Source organism: Plectropomus leopardus, chromosome 12 (genome assembly GCF_026936395.1).
Source record: "Plectropomus leopardus strain MGB_pleo_1.0 chromosome 12, ASM2693639v1, whole genome shotgun sequence".
Taxonomy (NCBI): Eukaryota; Metazoa; Chordata; class Actinopteri; order Perciformes; family Serranidae; genus Plectropomus; species Plectropomus leopardus.
This window is the reverse complement of record NC_142187.1, coordinates 25292198-25306358: the sequence shown is the minus strand read 5'-3', so window position 1 is coordinate 25306358 and position 14161 is coordinate 25292198. Positions and strand designations below refer to the sequence as shown.

General features: G+C 38.3%; 1 protein-coding gene across 6 annotated transcripts in view; it reads right to left on the bottom strand.

Moving 5' to 3' along the window:
- Positions 1-459: 459 nt before the first annotated feature.
- asic1c (acid-sensing (proton-gated) ion channel 1c) overlaps positions 460-14161 on the bottom strand; it is a 117429-nt gene continuing 103727 nt past the window's right edge. For 4 of the 6 annotated variants that reach the window (XM_088085621.1, XM_088085620.1, XM_088085618.1 and 1 more), the window contains exons 4-11: positions 13765-13915; positions 12171-12227; positions 11563-11716; positions 11243-11334; positions 10817-10896; positions 9627-9698; positions 6071-6123; positions 460-3670 (exon numbers count right to left, since the gene is read on the bottom strand). In XM_088085621.1, coding sequence (XP_087941747.1) covers positions 3592-3670; positions 6071-6123; positions 9627-9698; positions 10817-10896; positions 11243-11334; positions 11563-11716; positions 12171-12227; positions 13765-13915 — 738 coding nt within the window. In that variant the 3' untranslated portion in view covers positions 460-3591. Of the gene's footprint in view, positions 3671-6070; positions 6124-6401; positions 6441-9626; positions 9699-10816; positions 10897-11242; positions 11335-11562; positions 11717-12170; positions 12228-13764; positions 13916-14161 lie in introns of all 6 variants that reach the window. The other 2 variants (XM_042497139.2, XM_088085619.1) reach the window with 2 other exon arrangements.

Here is a 14161-nt window from a genome sequence, read left to right as displayed (position 1 = left end):
TGCAGCAGGCGCTACAAGAGGTGTTATTACATCACGTGACTCTCAAGAGTTGAGCAAATCATCCGGGGGTTTTGAATCCAAAATTCCTCTGTGAAATCGTGGACTATCACGTCCCAGAAATCCCCCATATTTGGGAGTGGTGGGAGTGGCCACATATAAGGGGGCTTGCCTTTCCATTACGCAAAAGACGGCGACGTCACTTTTGATCGAAAACAATGACGGCCAGAAAACCCACACCCTTGCATGCCACCAGAAGTGAACAACACTGTCAAATGTTGCACAATGCAAAGTGGTGATAAAAAGTCCGTAACATCACCACTTTCCAGCTGTGAGCCCACAAATAACCAATGAGAAGAGCCCAGAAAAAAAGGAAGGCCTTTACATTTGCATGCAATGTGGTTTGTTAGTAAAGTGACAGTTGGACTTGAGACTGACTCCGTCACACATAGTGAAGTGTGTATTAACTATTTAATGTACAGTTCAGAGTTAAAATCACATATCTACAATAAAATGCACATAAAGCACGTAGAGCCAGATGAAGCAAGCTCAGTTCCCCAGATTTTTGTGCGCATAAAAATCTCAATGTCACCTGTAAGAACCAGCCTTGAAGGCACATTTTAGTTTCACTTCAAGCCACATTATGTTTATTTATTCCATGAAAGGTGAATAAAAGATATAACAGTTTGTCATAACTGCTGAGTATCTTTCTTTTTTGGGGGGTATTGCACGATCCCAAGTCTGGTTTGTGGAGGATCTGGAGAACATCGTTTTGATTGATCTGGCTCCAAAAATACATTTTGGACCATACAAAGTGAATAGCATGGCTAAGATTACATTAAGAGACCAGAGATAATAGGAATACATAATGGTCATGCAAGGAAGAAAATGGGCGATGCGACATAAATGGTTAACTGTAAGAATAAAATAGTTCAAATCTAGGTGTTGGGTGACAGAAATATATAGTTTTCTACTTGGCCATAACTATGCGGTAAATATCAGGACTACTAAATGAGCACAAACAGTTCAGTAATAGTTGCTGCCAGTTCAGATACACTCTGCTGTTCTGTGACTGGTAATAAGGCAGGGGGTGTGGGGGGAGGGGGAGAGAGGTAAAGACCCGGGACATTTTTTCACAAATCCTTCATCCACAGTTTGTGGTAAATGCTGGGTCATTTTTATGCTTTTAAACCCCACAACATGACACACACACACACACGCACACATACACACACTCGAAATCATCATGGCAATGCAGCATCATCAGAATAGCATCATTGTGTAACATGAATTGGCATTTGTGTCTCTTTATTTGGCTAATGATGGTTAATATACAGTCGTCATATCATACATCTGTGTTGCAGCTGTTCAGTTTACATCCATCCAGCTGTTGAATACGTCATGAATTGAAAATGGGAGTCCCAAATCTTTTTTTTTTTTTTTTAATGTCAATTTATCAATTCATCTGATTCAGTGCATTTATTGCTCACGACACAACGCCACTGATTCACTGTTTTTTTTGTTTGTTTCCTGAAAAAGTTAAATTTCCACTTGGATAAAGTCTCTTCACGAGGTGGTCTCTGGCTCCTCTTGGAGTACCCTCTTATTCCTATTAACGCTGGAGCAGTGAACACACCACGTGTAACAGTGTGTGAAGTTAAAACTAGAGCCATAAAAGGTAGTCACAACCATAGACGTCCAGTCATTGGCTTTCAAGTGATGGCTGATCTCCAAGGGTTTGTGCTTCACATCAACAGTCATCTAATATACAGACAACAGAGTAATAAAGCTACAGTGTTATGAACACCACTTAACTTGATTGGCATTATACTTGAAAGTTTCACATTAAAAAAAACAAACAAAAAAAACTGTACTCTGAATTTCCACTGTTTATAGTGAGGATATGTAACCTACAAGTCCACAACTGTAGTGTCAAGGATTTAAATAACAGTGAACATTAACAAGAGAGGAAGTAGACTCACACGAAGATAAGAAGAAAAGTTGTGTACGTGAGTAAGATGGGTAAATATAGAGTTTATTATACTTGATCATTTATACATCACAAACTGTTATTTGTGACTTATTACATATTTTGGAATAGTAATAATAATAATAATAATAATAATGATGATAATAAAAGGATACAATGGTAAAATTGTACAATGCATTTGTTATAAATAAATTGAACTGAATGGGGCTGAGGTGGTTTTGATGTTTTGAGGCAATTCTCTTGTATCTAATAAAGTCTATTTAGTTCGTCAGCCACGTCATAAATCACCAGAAACTCAAAGACACTTACGGTCCATCTAGTTAGAAAGCCCAAATTCCGCCTGGTGTAAGAACAGATGAAAAAAAAAACACTTTTATCTCTCTCTTTATATATCTATTTATAGATATATTGATATATTTATATATCTATTTGACAAATATCTCACATGAGCAGTATAGAATTTCTTCATGGCATTTGATTGTGGGTATTTACAAATTTTTCTGTCAGGTTTAGGAATGTCACCAGCGAGCCTCTGAAAGTCTACTTATGTTCAATAGAGAATAGATTACTATCACAGGGGATTGTGCTGATGAACACCTTTAAGACACAGTCATGAAAAAAATGTAGCGGAGAATTATCAAAAAGGCAAAAAGGAAAACCTGATTGTTTTTAATGAATTCGATGCAAATAAGGGCCAACTTTTGCAGCAAGCTGCATGCTTTTTTGTGACAGTCAGCACAGCAACACTCCCAAAAAATGGGAAAACTATGAAAATTGAAATGTCAGCTATATAAAGATACAATCAAAAGCCTTTTTTTCGGCCTCCTGACCCTTACTGTTTGCAAAAAGTGACTAACAAAAACATCCAATTTAGTTTCTGGCATTCACATGGAACAAAACTGCATATATACATATAATCAAGTTCCTTCTCTGTTTGAAAAACCGATTAAGCACAGTCGTCTAATTCATGAGACAATCCAAAGCCTCACGATAGCAAAAGGCAACATGAAACACCAGTCGAGTGTTTTGAATCAGGTCTGAGCAGCTCTTACACAACAATCAGCTCACTGAAGTCGAGCAGATTTCTCAAAGGCTCTCCTGTTCAAACTGGTGACAGTATAAGGTCACTCGATACAGCATCTGTTAGATGCTGGAGACGTAACACTGTTGAGAAACGGCAATACTACACACACTGATCCACGTTTTTTTTGGACTTATGTACAGCAGAACTAGGACAACAGTATTACTTCTCATCACAGGTCAGAAACCCCATTTTTAGGACACATTTCTCTTCACTGATTGTATAACTCTAAAGTGACTGCATAAGAAAAACAAAATGAAACATGAATAAATTAACACTGATGCCTTGACATGGCAGTTAAACCTGAGTTCTGTTTTGGAAGTGGTCTCTTTTTTTCTGATGATAGTACTCTATTTCTATTCAGGCATTGATAAACTCTACTATACGTTTTTGAGTCACACACTCAACCGTTTTCTGTTAAATACATAAATTATTTCACAGTTTGCTGTCAAGTCCCCAGATGTGCCGCTCCCACCCCCAGCCCCTACTTTATGTTGTCAACAAGCAAACTCCTCAAAGTTGCCTAGAGTCGGGTGACGAGGTAACATGTTCGGCGTGAATCCGAGACTGTCCGAGTGACTCCGGAGGGTGTCACAGGTGCTCTGCAAAACAGAGGGGAGGGAAGGAGGGAAGACGAGTTCAACCGGGTTAAGGGAGGGGCGATGAAGGGAGAGATGGTGATGAAATAAATGAGCCACAGGTAAAATGAGAGCGACCGGGACGATGGAGGGACGCGGAGGAAATTAAATAAATTGTACGTGACGAGAGTAAAATTGTGCAAAAGCAGAATTATTAACAGAAACAAGGATAGGACATAAAATCGAGGGCAATGAAAGACAGAAACATATGTGGACAATGATGAGGTAATGAATACAACAGATTTGGAAAGTCCAAGGTCGGCAACATCGCATATGTTTCACAAGTAGTGAAAAGAGAGTTCAAAGAAAATCAGGGGGAAGGTGGGGAAAGATGAGTGAAAGGAGGGAGAAGAAGAAGAAAGAAAAACAGCATATTTTTAGTCCTGTTTTTACACTAACATATTAAACTTTTAAAGTTACGGAACATCCACATGTCTGCATTTCCCTGTATGTGCCAAGAGAAATATAGAAGAAGGAAAGGTCATAAGTCAGTGACAGCATTTAAGGGGGTCAGACTCTGGAGTAAGTTGTATCTGAGTCAGTGGCACGGGCACAAAAAACCAGACTATAACACATCATACCTTTGTTGTTTCAACTTTGACTTAAAAACCCTTAAACCAGATTAAAACAGCATGTTTTGTGATGCTTACTGCATGTTTTTTTCTTCTTTTAAATACTTTTTATTGTCATCATATTCATGTACCTTACTCAGAACATAGCTGATATGTGAATAGGTGTGTCACCCACTGGTACATCAGACCAGCAAACAATCTATTTATAATGATAAATAAATAAAGATAATGACAGTGGTTAGTCGGAGTCGACAGATCATAGGCCTGGCTGATTATCGGGGCTGATATTTGGCATTTTCCTGTTTATCTGTATCGTTGTTTGTGTATTGCACTCAATCAACATGAGGGAAGGCAGTCTGCATTACATGCAAAGAAAGTGTCAGCATGGAGGGAACTTTTACTCTGTAAAACCTCAGGGAGCCATTTTTATTCCTTTATTTTTTATTTAAATGTTCACTGAACATTATAAAGAAAGTTGCTGGGAAGTTGCTGTTTATGATGTTGAAAGTTTCAGTTTGATTAAACATTTGCTGAAGGCACTGAAACAAAGAAAAAGCAATATCATTTGACCCCTGTTAGTTACAGTACAGGTTTAAATTTTTGAAGTTTTGGGGCCAGAGGCAAAAAATACCCATGACTACTGCAGTTATTTGACCTGGGTGTGAAAGCCGATTACACTAAAAAGCCAGATGTTAGTGGGGTTTTTGTGGAAAAGAGGCCCTGGTTTGTCAGATATTTACCTAACTGACAGACCATATCATTAAGTCCAGCCAGAATAATAATCAGAGCCATTAATAAACTGATCTGTTCATAACTGCAGTCTGGTAAATAATAACAGGTTGGACCTGCTCGGTTTTTTATGTATTATGATGTAACGCTTTCTTGGATCAAACATGGGGTTGAGATGCATCTGCTGGACAGAGCCATGACCTGCATGGAGATCTTTAATGAAGCAAATATTTAGATAAAAACATCACTTATTATCATGTATCATGCGTTTTTTTTAATCTGGTGGAAGGATTTTTCAGTCTAGCTGAAACAACAAAGATAAAATGGGTTATAATGTCATTTTCCGTGCCCATCCCATTGACTCAGATAGAACTGACAGCAAAGTCTGGCTCCTCGAACGCTGTCACTGACGTCATGACCTTTCCTTCTTCTATATTTTCCTTGGTATGTGCAAAAGTGCTCGCTGAGTAGATAACTCCTGATACTGTGTGTGGATAACGACCATTGGCAACTGGCTATTCCAGCAGACAAATAACCATTTATATTTTGTGCAAACTCACTGCATGCAGACCTGCGATAACATCACAAAGTAATGCATCTAGTGATGTTATCTGGCACGAGCCTCAAACGCATTGCCTCTAAATGGACCTCTGTGCTGCAGGGAAACAAATAGATCTTGTGTGGTTCAGCTCTTTGCACAACAATTCAATAAATATGTTATCTGTTTTCACAGGAGTACTGCGCTTTATCCTATTGGGAGAGAAAGCATCATTATTCAGTGGAAGGAGCAAGTTTTGCATAGAGCACGGAGTCAAATCATTACGGAGAATCCAACCAACTTCTGTTGAGCCGATGAATACAGAAACACACCAAGCTAACCTGACCTGAGACAACAGTGGATATTAAAATGTTCACCGCAGTTGGATGATCACCCCTCTTTTTGTCAGCTATCTACCAAATCATTTGTAGCCACTGAGGAAATGATGTATGAGATGGTCTCAGGTATGTATGAAAGAGAGGGACAGCATGGGAGGGAGCATCTATTATCAATGGGGTGTGCTACCTGGGGGCATGATTAGGCGTGACACCAGGGCTGGTTGGGTTCTCTGGAAACTCCTGGAATAGACATGATGAAAAGAAAGATGGGTGAGGGTGACTGAAATGAAAATAAAACACAATGCAAATGCTAAGAGTTAAATTTGTGAGGGAATACTGCAAGAGAGTGTTTTTTCCCTTAGTGATATTAATAAAATAATGAAGAAAGATGGCTGCTTAAAATAAGATTTACGTATTTTTTATAAACAGAAAAACAAAAAAAGGACAATTACTGTCATCCAGAAGTGCTGGCAATTGCTAATGAGAATTAAAGTCTAATGAACAACTAAATGTCTTACGTGACTGCCAGGTTGTTTGAGTGGAGATGTGACAATGGACTGGTTGAAAAATTGAATATGACAGAACGGAAATACAAAAGGATGGTTTAGTGTAAGCAGGTGGAAATATGACATGAATGGGACAGAATACAGTAAATATCACACTATATAAGACTCCAGTAAAAGCATGACATACTGTAAATATCAGCCCACTACATAAATGCTTCTTCTACTGCCACTTAAAAACCAGACTGGCTAAAATAATCTCCTTCATCACTACGTTGTCTTAAATTAACATATCTCCACATCTTTCGCATCAGCTGTCAAACCAAATCCCGAACACGAGGCAACTGAGCATGCAAGGACACAATCCACATGCAGAAACAAACCCATGGCTTTTTCACCCATCTGAACAGAAAAAGCGGCAAGATGTTAAACTGCCGACGATGAAAAAGGCTTGGGCTTGAGTGTCACACAACAAAGAATTAGAGCTTACATTGCCAAGATTCTTTCAATGATGGATGCAAACTGGTGGATACGGTATACTCAGAGACAAAAGGAACTGTCTGAGTTTAACAAAAATCTGCTTAAATGCTTTTGGTTAAAACAGCACCAGAAAAGAGAAAATGTTTTAGCTTTTGTTAGTGCTTTTACCCCTACAGGGATCTGCAGAGAGAGATTAATGGCTTTTAGCTGTTGTCTGGACTTGAGGCACGACCAGTGGTCCCCAAGTGTTAAAAAACAGAGACTGTATGGATATAGCAACCGTGATGTAACCCATTGCTTTTGGACTGTTGTTTTGAAGTCTCAAGTTCAGCGTTTTGGCCATCCCCGTCTTGTTTTTTTTGGGATTTCTGCTGTAAAACTGGGCATTTAAAATCAGGTTCTATGGGGATTGACTCACTTCTGGAGCCAGACTGTAGTGGCCATTGAAGGAATTGCAGTTTTGTTGCACTTCACATCGGCTTCATTTTTTAGCCCTGCTTTGCTAGAATGAACCGGATGAGGGTTTGTTACCGACACATCCCACAGATGCTCGACTGGATTTGGGTCTGGGGAATTTGGAGACCCTGTCAATACCTTGAGCTCTTTGTCAAGTCCCTCAGGCTACTCCCGAAAGGAGCATGTCTAGGGAATTGCCTGGAGTGGTACAGGCCACCCCTGAAATCCGAGTGGCCACCCCAGGTGCCACCCCATTATAATTCTGCTCTGTCAGTTTGAACTGACTGTAAACTGTAAACTGAATTTTCGTTTATAGGTGCAATTCAGTCTTAAACCCTAAGAGGCAGTGTAGCGTCAGTGTACTATGGAAGCTTACTTCACATTTGTGTGGTGTCACTTTGTTGTGTTGTGACTGGTAGGTCTATTTATCTTTTAAACCCAACTACAAACAGGAATGTAAGACACTGCAATATTAGTAATTAAAGTAAGTATTGGTAGTGGAGACAAAATTGTAAATAAAAGTTATGCCGGTATGTGTGCCCCCAGCAGCACTCGTACCTCATGCCACCCCTGCATGAGTCAGGCCCCACTGTTTGCTGAAGAGTATTTGTAGTGTAGCATCGTGCATTGGCCTGCTGGGGGGCTGCTGCCATGAGAGAGTCTGCTGCCATGGGTGGGTCTACAACTTGGTCTACAACGGTGTTTGGGTGGGTGAAGCATATTCAAGCGGCATCTGCATGAATCAAATGAATGCCAGGACCCAAACTTTCCCAGCAGAAAATTGGATTGTAATAAGATGAACAATGTTATTCACATCACCTGTCAGTGGTTTTAATATTTTGGCTGATCGATTTATAATTCATTCATTCATTCATTTTCCGTAACCGCTTGTCCTCGCAAGGGTCGCAGGATCGATTTATAATTAAATAAGAATTTTAAGAACATTAAAATTAAAACAAAAGTGGGCTCCAGCAACTGGGGACTCATTGGGAGTTTATTTGCTATCAGAGAAGGTACTTGCTTTGTTCTTTCAGAGAGGTAACGCTTCATCCAGGTGCTGGATCAAGAGCTTAGAATGTAAAACCTTAACACTGGAGCGTGGCATTAAAAATAATATATATATCAACTTAAAATTTGAGTGAAAATAATAATCTAATGTATTTTTCTCAGCACAGCGAATGTATTAATGGTTCTAAAACTGCAGCAATAAAGATTTGATTCAGCACTATGTGCTGAACATTTGCTGATTACTGATACAAAGAAGGTGCATTTCAGTTATGAATAATTTCATAACTGCTCAGTATAAAGCTTACATAACTGTCTGCAGGGGAAGTGGAGGTGCCTTTGGACGCCAGTGTGTTAAACCACTGGGCTCGACAAAACGCTGTGATTTAGGGCAGGACAGAAATGCCCCACATTATTCTTGCTTTTATTTTGAAGTTAAAATGGGTTTAACTGCCTTGCAGGCTATGAAAATGAGTTGATCATGAAATGTTAATAGTATCTCCTCTTAATCTTGTTGTTTTCTGCTCTTTCTTCCACTTTTCTACATGAAGCGATTCTACATTTCCTCTGATCATAAAGCCAGACATAAAGCTGCAAAAGTACAGTGACAGCTTCAGCCACTCTGAGTGAAATGTAATTACATGATTGATGGTGACATTGAGAAGCCACTGTAAATTGTGTAAACACTGAAAAGTGGGATGATGTGTGGGATCGACTACAGTTAAGGGCTATAAGCACTAAATGTAAGAGCAGTTATGAGTCATGATAAGAAGCTTATTCTGAGCAGTTCAGACAGTTCACTTCTACTTGTCCATGTACTTTAGTTTAAAGGAGCTCAAGTAGCAAAACATTTGACACACTACAAAATTCTTATAATATGAGGCTTACAAAATCAGTTTGCTCCTAGCTGATACTCATCTGTATTCCATCTGTAAAACTATTGTAGATTTTTGTCATCATAGTTAATAACTTGTGCTGCTTCTCTCTAATATTCACTATGTAAATAAAGAAGCGAATGTGTGTAACATTAGCTACACTGATTATGCATTCATACTGTGCAATGACAAAAATGTTTATATATTATTAATAATTGTGTTTTCTAGCACAATGCATCGTTTCTGCCTGGAAAATTGAAACTAACGATGGCATACTGCGGTCCGGCTTTGTTTTCTCTCTGGTGCTGTTCATTAAAAGCATTTCCAGTGTTAGCAGACATTTTTTGTTGTTATTGTTGTTCCTGAGGCTCATATAATACATCACAATCATTTCATCAAATGCATTCTGAGAGACTAAAATTACCAGATTGTCGCTCTGACAACGCTGTGGTCGTTTCTTGCGTATGAGGGAGCCCAAAACCTTATCCTTAAACACCTAAATGCAAAAACATCAGACACATATTATTCAACGATCGATTCAACGATAACACTAAGATTGTTAGCCAAAATATATATTTTCTTTACATTTTGGGAAATATGTTTATTTCCTCCATTGCTGAGAGTAAGATGAGATGATTGATACCTCTCTGTCTGTTAGTGAGTTAACTTCGCTTACCTTACTGTATTCTAGTTTATATTTAGCTGTAAACAACTGCTATATATTATCTCCTATGCTTGCTTTTGAAATTTCGTTTTGTTAGTTCCAATTGCATGATCTTATCTTATCTTATCGACTGGGAAAACGGAAAACAGCTCACATAAGCTCACTATTTAACAAGTTATATCTTCTTCATTTAATCTGTAGAAAAAAACAAAAAACACAAACTGCAAGTTGTTTTTTTACTGGATGTTATGTGCTTGACTATTTCTTGGCGGCATCAGTTGTCAGGCAGCCAAGTTCTTTCTCCTACCAGCCAAAGAGTCTGGTACGTAGCCCAAACTTGACATTTTTACACTTTGTTTTTTATAAACAAAGGAGACACAACATGTGAACAGATTTTGTTACTGTGTTTAGACAGAATCCGTCTAGTTGTTTACCCGTTTTCATACTTTTATGCGAACCAAGCTAACTGGCTGCAGCATCATATTTACAGTACAGACATAAGTGTCTGAATGATTCCCAAAATGTCAAACTGTGCTTGGTAACTTTCATGAAAATAATGTTTCATCATATTTGCTGAAACTGTTACTATATCCACACTGTAGACAGATAATCAGAAAAAAAATCATGTTCCTCTGCTTCCTAGCAGTGCCTCTAATGGCATTTAAACACAATTTTATTTCCATAGATTACCTGTCTCATGTCCTGCGGTGTGAGTATAGTGACAATTTCAGCAAATATGACAGCTTTTTTTTAAACTTACCAAATGTATGTTAAATATTAAACATAAGCTTTACAAATACATTCAAAAGTTATCTTTCACTTATTTTACATGTCTGAAAATCAATTAACTGTTACATGTTACTATTTGCATTTATACCTACTAGGATAAAACTAAAACAAATTTGTGTTAAACGTGTTAACATTTTAATTAGTAAAAACCATCACTTTACCTCATATAGGTAGTCAAATATCTCCAGTATTGTTAAGACACTGGCTCCAATGAACAGTCCCATCTGACCTCCAATGTCACCTAGAAGAAGAGAGATGAACAGATATGTGCAGGTACAGTAATGGAACAATGGTGTGTGAAAGCATTCCCCACGCTGTCACTTCTAATTCAGTATCTCTCAGAGTAATCTGAGCTCAATTGTCAAAGTGTCCATCCAGCCCCAACTTCTCATCAGACCCAAACCGGCCGCCCTTGCAAGAGCATCAGATTATGATAATGTGTTCAGCCTGTTTCACAAGTTCAAAGAGGAAACCTCAAAGCACCAGGCATGAACACGCCATGTGCGATGGGGGCCCGCTGAGAGCGCCGATACTGAGGTCAGCCACATTTTTCTGTCACAATGAACCTGAGACTAGTAGAATCTTACCGAGCAGCCCTGCAATTTCATAGGCCTTCTTCTGCTCAATCTTCTCATAATTCAGAGCTTCAAAGAAGATGTCCAAGACCAATATATTTTCTCTGGAGAGAGGACAGACAAGAGCACAGCCAATAGAATTTATTTCTTTTGATATTACATTTCACCAAATGGTATCTCACATTTCCCGTGCAACTATCTTTCATTATTGTTACATTGAAGGTGAACGATGGAGACCCAGGTCATGCTATATACAGTACATCCATCCATCAACAGAAAGAAAGAAAAGAAGCTGAGATCTGAACAACGGACTGCTGCCAAATAATACTTACCCGATATATTGCTCAGTTTTGTTGAATTTCTTAGCCAGATATTTAGCAGATGCCTTACTGGGGATCTTAACCATGGACAGCTCCTTGCCATAGCGAGTCATGTTGCAGGGGGTCTGACAGACACAGTAATCGTTGTCTTTCTCTACCAAAAAGTCTGTGGATGATCAAAGTCATTCAAAAATATTGTGATCACTGCCAGGAATCAAACAAAACCTACACACAGAGGCTCTCTAAAAATATCTCTGCACACAACTCAAAAACTACATTCGCTGCCATCGTTCACTTTCCATGAAAGCAAATAATGACTGAAGCTATAATACGGAGACGGGAGAAGAAGAAAAGCTGCATGGGATTTATTTGACATCAGCGAAGCATGGACACATCACAAATCTCCCTAATGGAATTTTTAGACAATAACTTTACTTTATTATTTTTGCTTCAGCCCTGTCTGAGATTAAAGTAATTTCAAGTTAAAGCTACAGAGGCATTATATAAAGGTGTGAATAGTCTCATGGCACTGCTGCTGAACAATTGGTTCAATTCAGACATTAAATGCAAAACTATCACACTAATATTTCATGCTTATGCAATAAAGTGTGTGGGCTCACCTAAAGCTGGGTCAGCACAGTCTTTGTACTGCTCAGGTGTGCAAACTGTGGAGGTCCCTGTTTGAAACAACATAAAGAGGAGAAGAATTACACATAAAATATATAAAAAAAACATGATGACATATTTGCAACATGTTTTAAAGGGGAACAACATTTATTTAGAAAATGTATATATACATCATCTATATAGTCTAAGACAGTCCTGAAAAAATTGGAAAAATAAACAACTCCCCCCAAATACAGAGGCTGGATTGATGAAACTCAAATTTGTGATGTCGTAGGGTATAAAGTCTGGAGCTGCTTCACAGATCGATGAATTTGTTACGGCAGTTCATTCACAGCGAACTGCACACACCACACATAAAATAAAAGCACTTCTATAATTATCCGGGAAAAAAAGAAATCTTAACATACTAAAAAATATCCAATAATAATAAATACTTGACAGTGTATACAATTTCAGCATGCAAAAGTGCAGTTGTTTAAAACAATGGTTATTTTAGGGCATTAAAAAGTCTAATAGTCCATAGTCCATTCAATGGGACAGGTGTAATAGATGACACTGAGCACAGTCAGGGAATGTTCTGGATATATGGCTGCATTTTCTGTTTCAGGACTGAGAGTACAACAACAGAATAAAGCTCATTTGCATATAAAAAAAACATATTCTGTATTGGAATTCTTAATTTAGGTAAAAGAAGAGCAGTGTGTTAGATTTAGGGAAATTTAGTGCCGTCTAGCTGTGAGGATTGCAGATTGCAAAAAGCTGAAAGTTCTCCTGGTTAGAATTCCTTTAATGTTTATTATTAAGAAGATTTTTACCAGGAGCCAAATTATCCACAGAGGTCTCTTCCTCTCCGAAACAAACGATCTGGTTATTACAACCGGTAAAAACATCGATTTAAGCAGTTCACGTTGCAAGACACTTTTCCTCAAACACTGTCTGGCATTTCAGAGACAGGCCCCACTTGTAGCACCTGCGTGTGTGCGCCCACTTTTCTAATTCAGGCGTATACACAAAGGCCTTTTTCTCTCCAAAACAACTGACAGTGATTTAAGCCGGTAAAAATGCTACTTAAAGAAACATTAAAAATTTGAACATTTTTACAACACTGCTTGTCACTGAGCGGCTGCTTACTACTGTGGCTAGTGAGAAAACGCAAAATTATTATTTTTTTTTATTAAAAAACATTTTTCTTGTGTTGTTTTTCTTTTTCTTTTGTGTTTTAAAAATTTCCCCGTGTGAGTATTTTTGTGATTTTAAGTGTAAAGTGTAACGTTGTTTTTTCATAAGTGCTGTATAAATCAACATTATCATTATTTATAAATGGCTCTATCTAGAGCCAGTGTTTGGTTTGTCTTTTCTAAGCCACCGTAGAAACATGGCGGTGCAACATGGCAGACTCTGTGGACGAGGGCCCGCTCCTTATGTAAATGTTAACGGCTCGTTCTGAGGTAACAAAAATACGACTATTATTTTCAGGTGACTATACACTAAAGAAAACATACTGATTGTATAATATTCCATTTCTGCCAATATATCCCCCTAAATCTGACACTCTGGACCTTTAATCGGGTCTCTCTGAAAACATACCAGGCATGTGAACCATCCTGCAGTTGCAGTTTTCCAGCAGGTACCGGGTTTCACAGTCAATGCGGCAGGCGGTGATGCTGTACGTGGAAAAGTATTCAGAGTCTATGGGAGTAGACTTGCAATCTCCCCAAGGCGGAGGGAGGTACTGAAGCTGAAAGAGCAAACAGCACATGTTTTCCCTCAGTATATCAGCACACGGGATTACAACCAAGAACATAATGCAAGCTCGGTGCAGCCGAAGTACAAAAGAAGACAACAAGCTGACAAAACCAAACACAAATGTCGAAAACATAAAATAAATAAATAAATAAATACAGAAAGCATTTAAAATGAAAAAAATAAATAAATAAATAAATAAATAAAAGGTGCACTGAGAGACAAAATTGGCACTAAATGT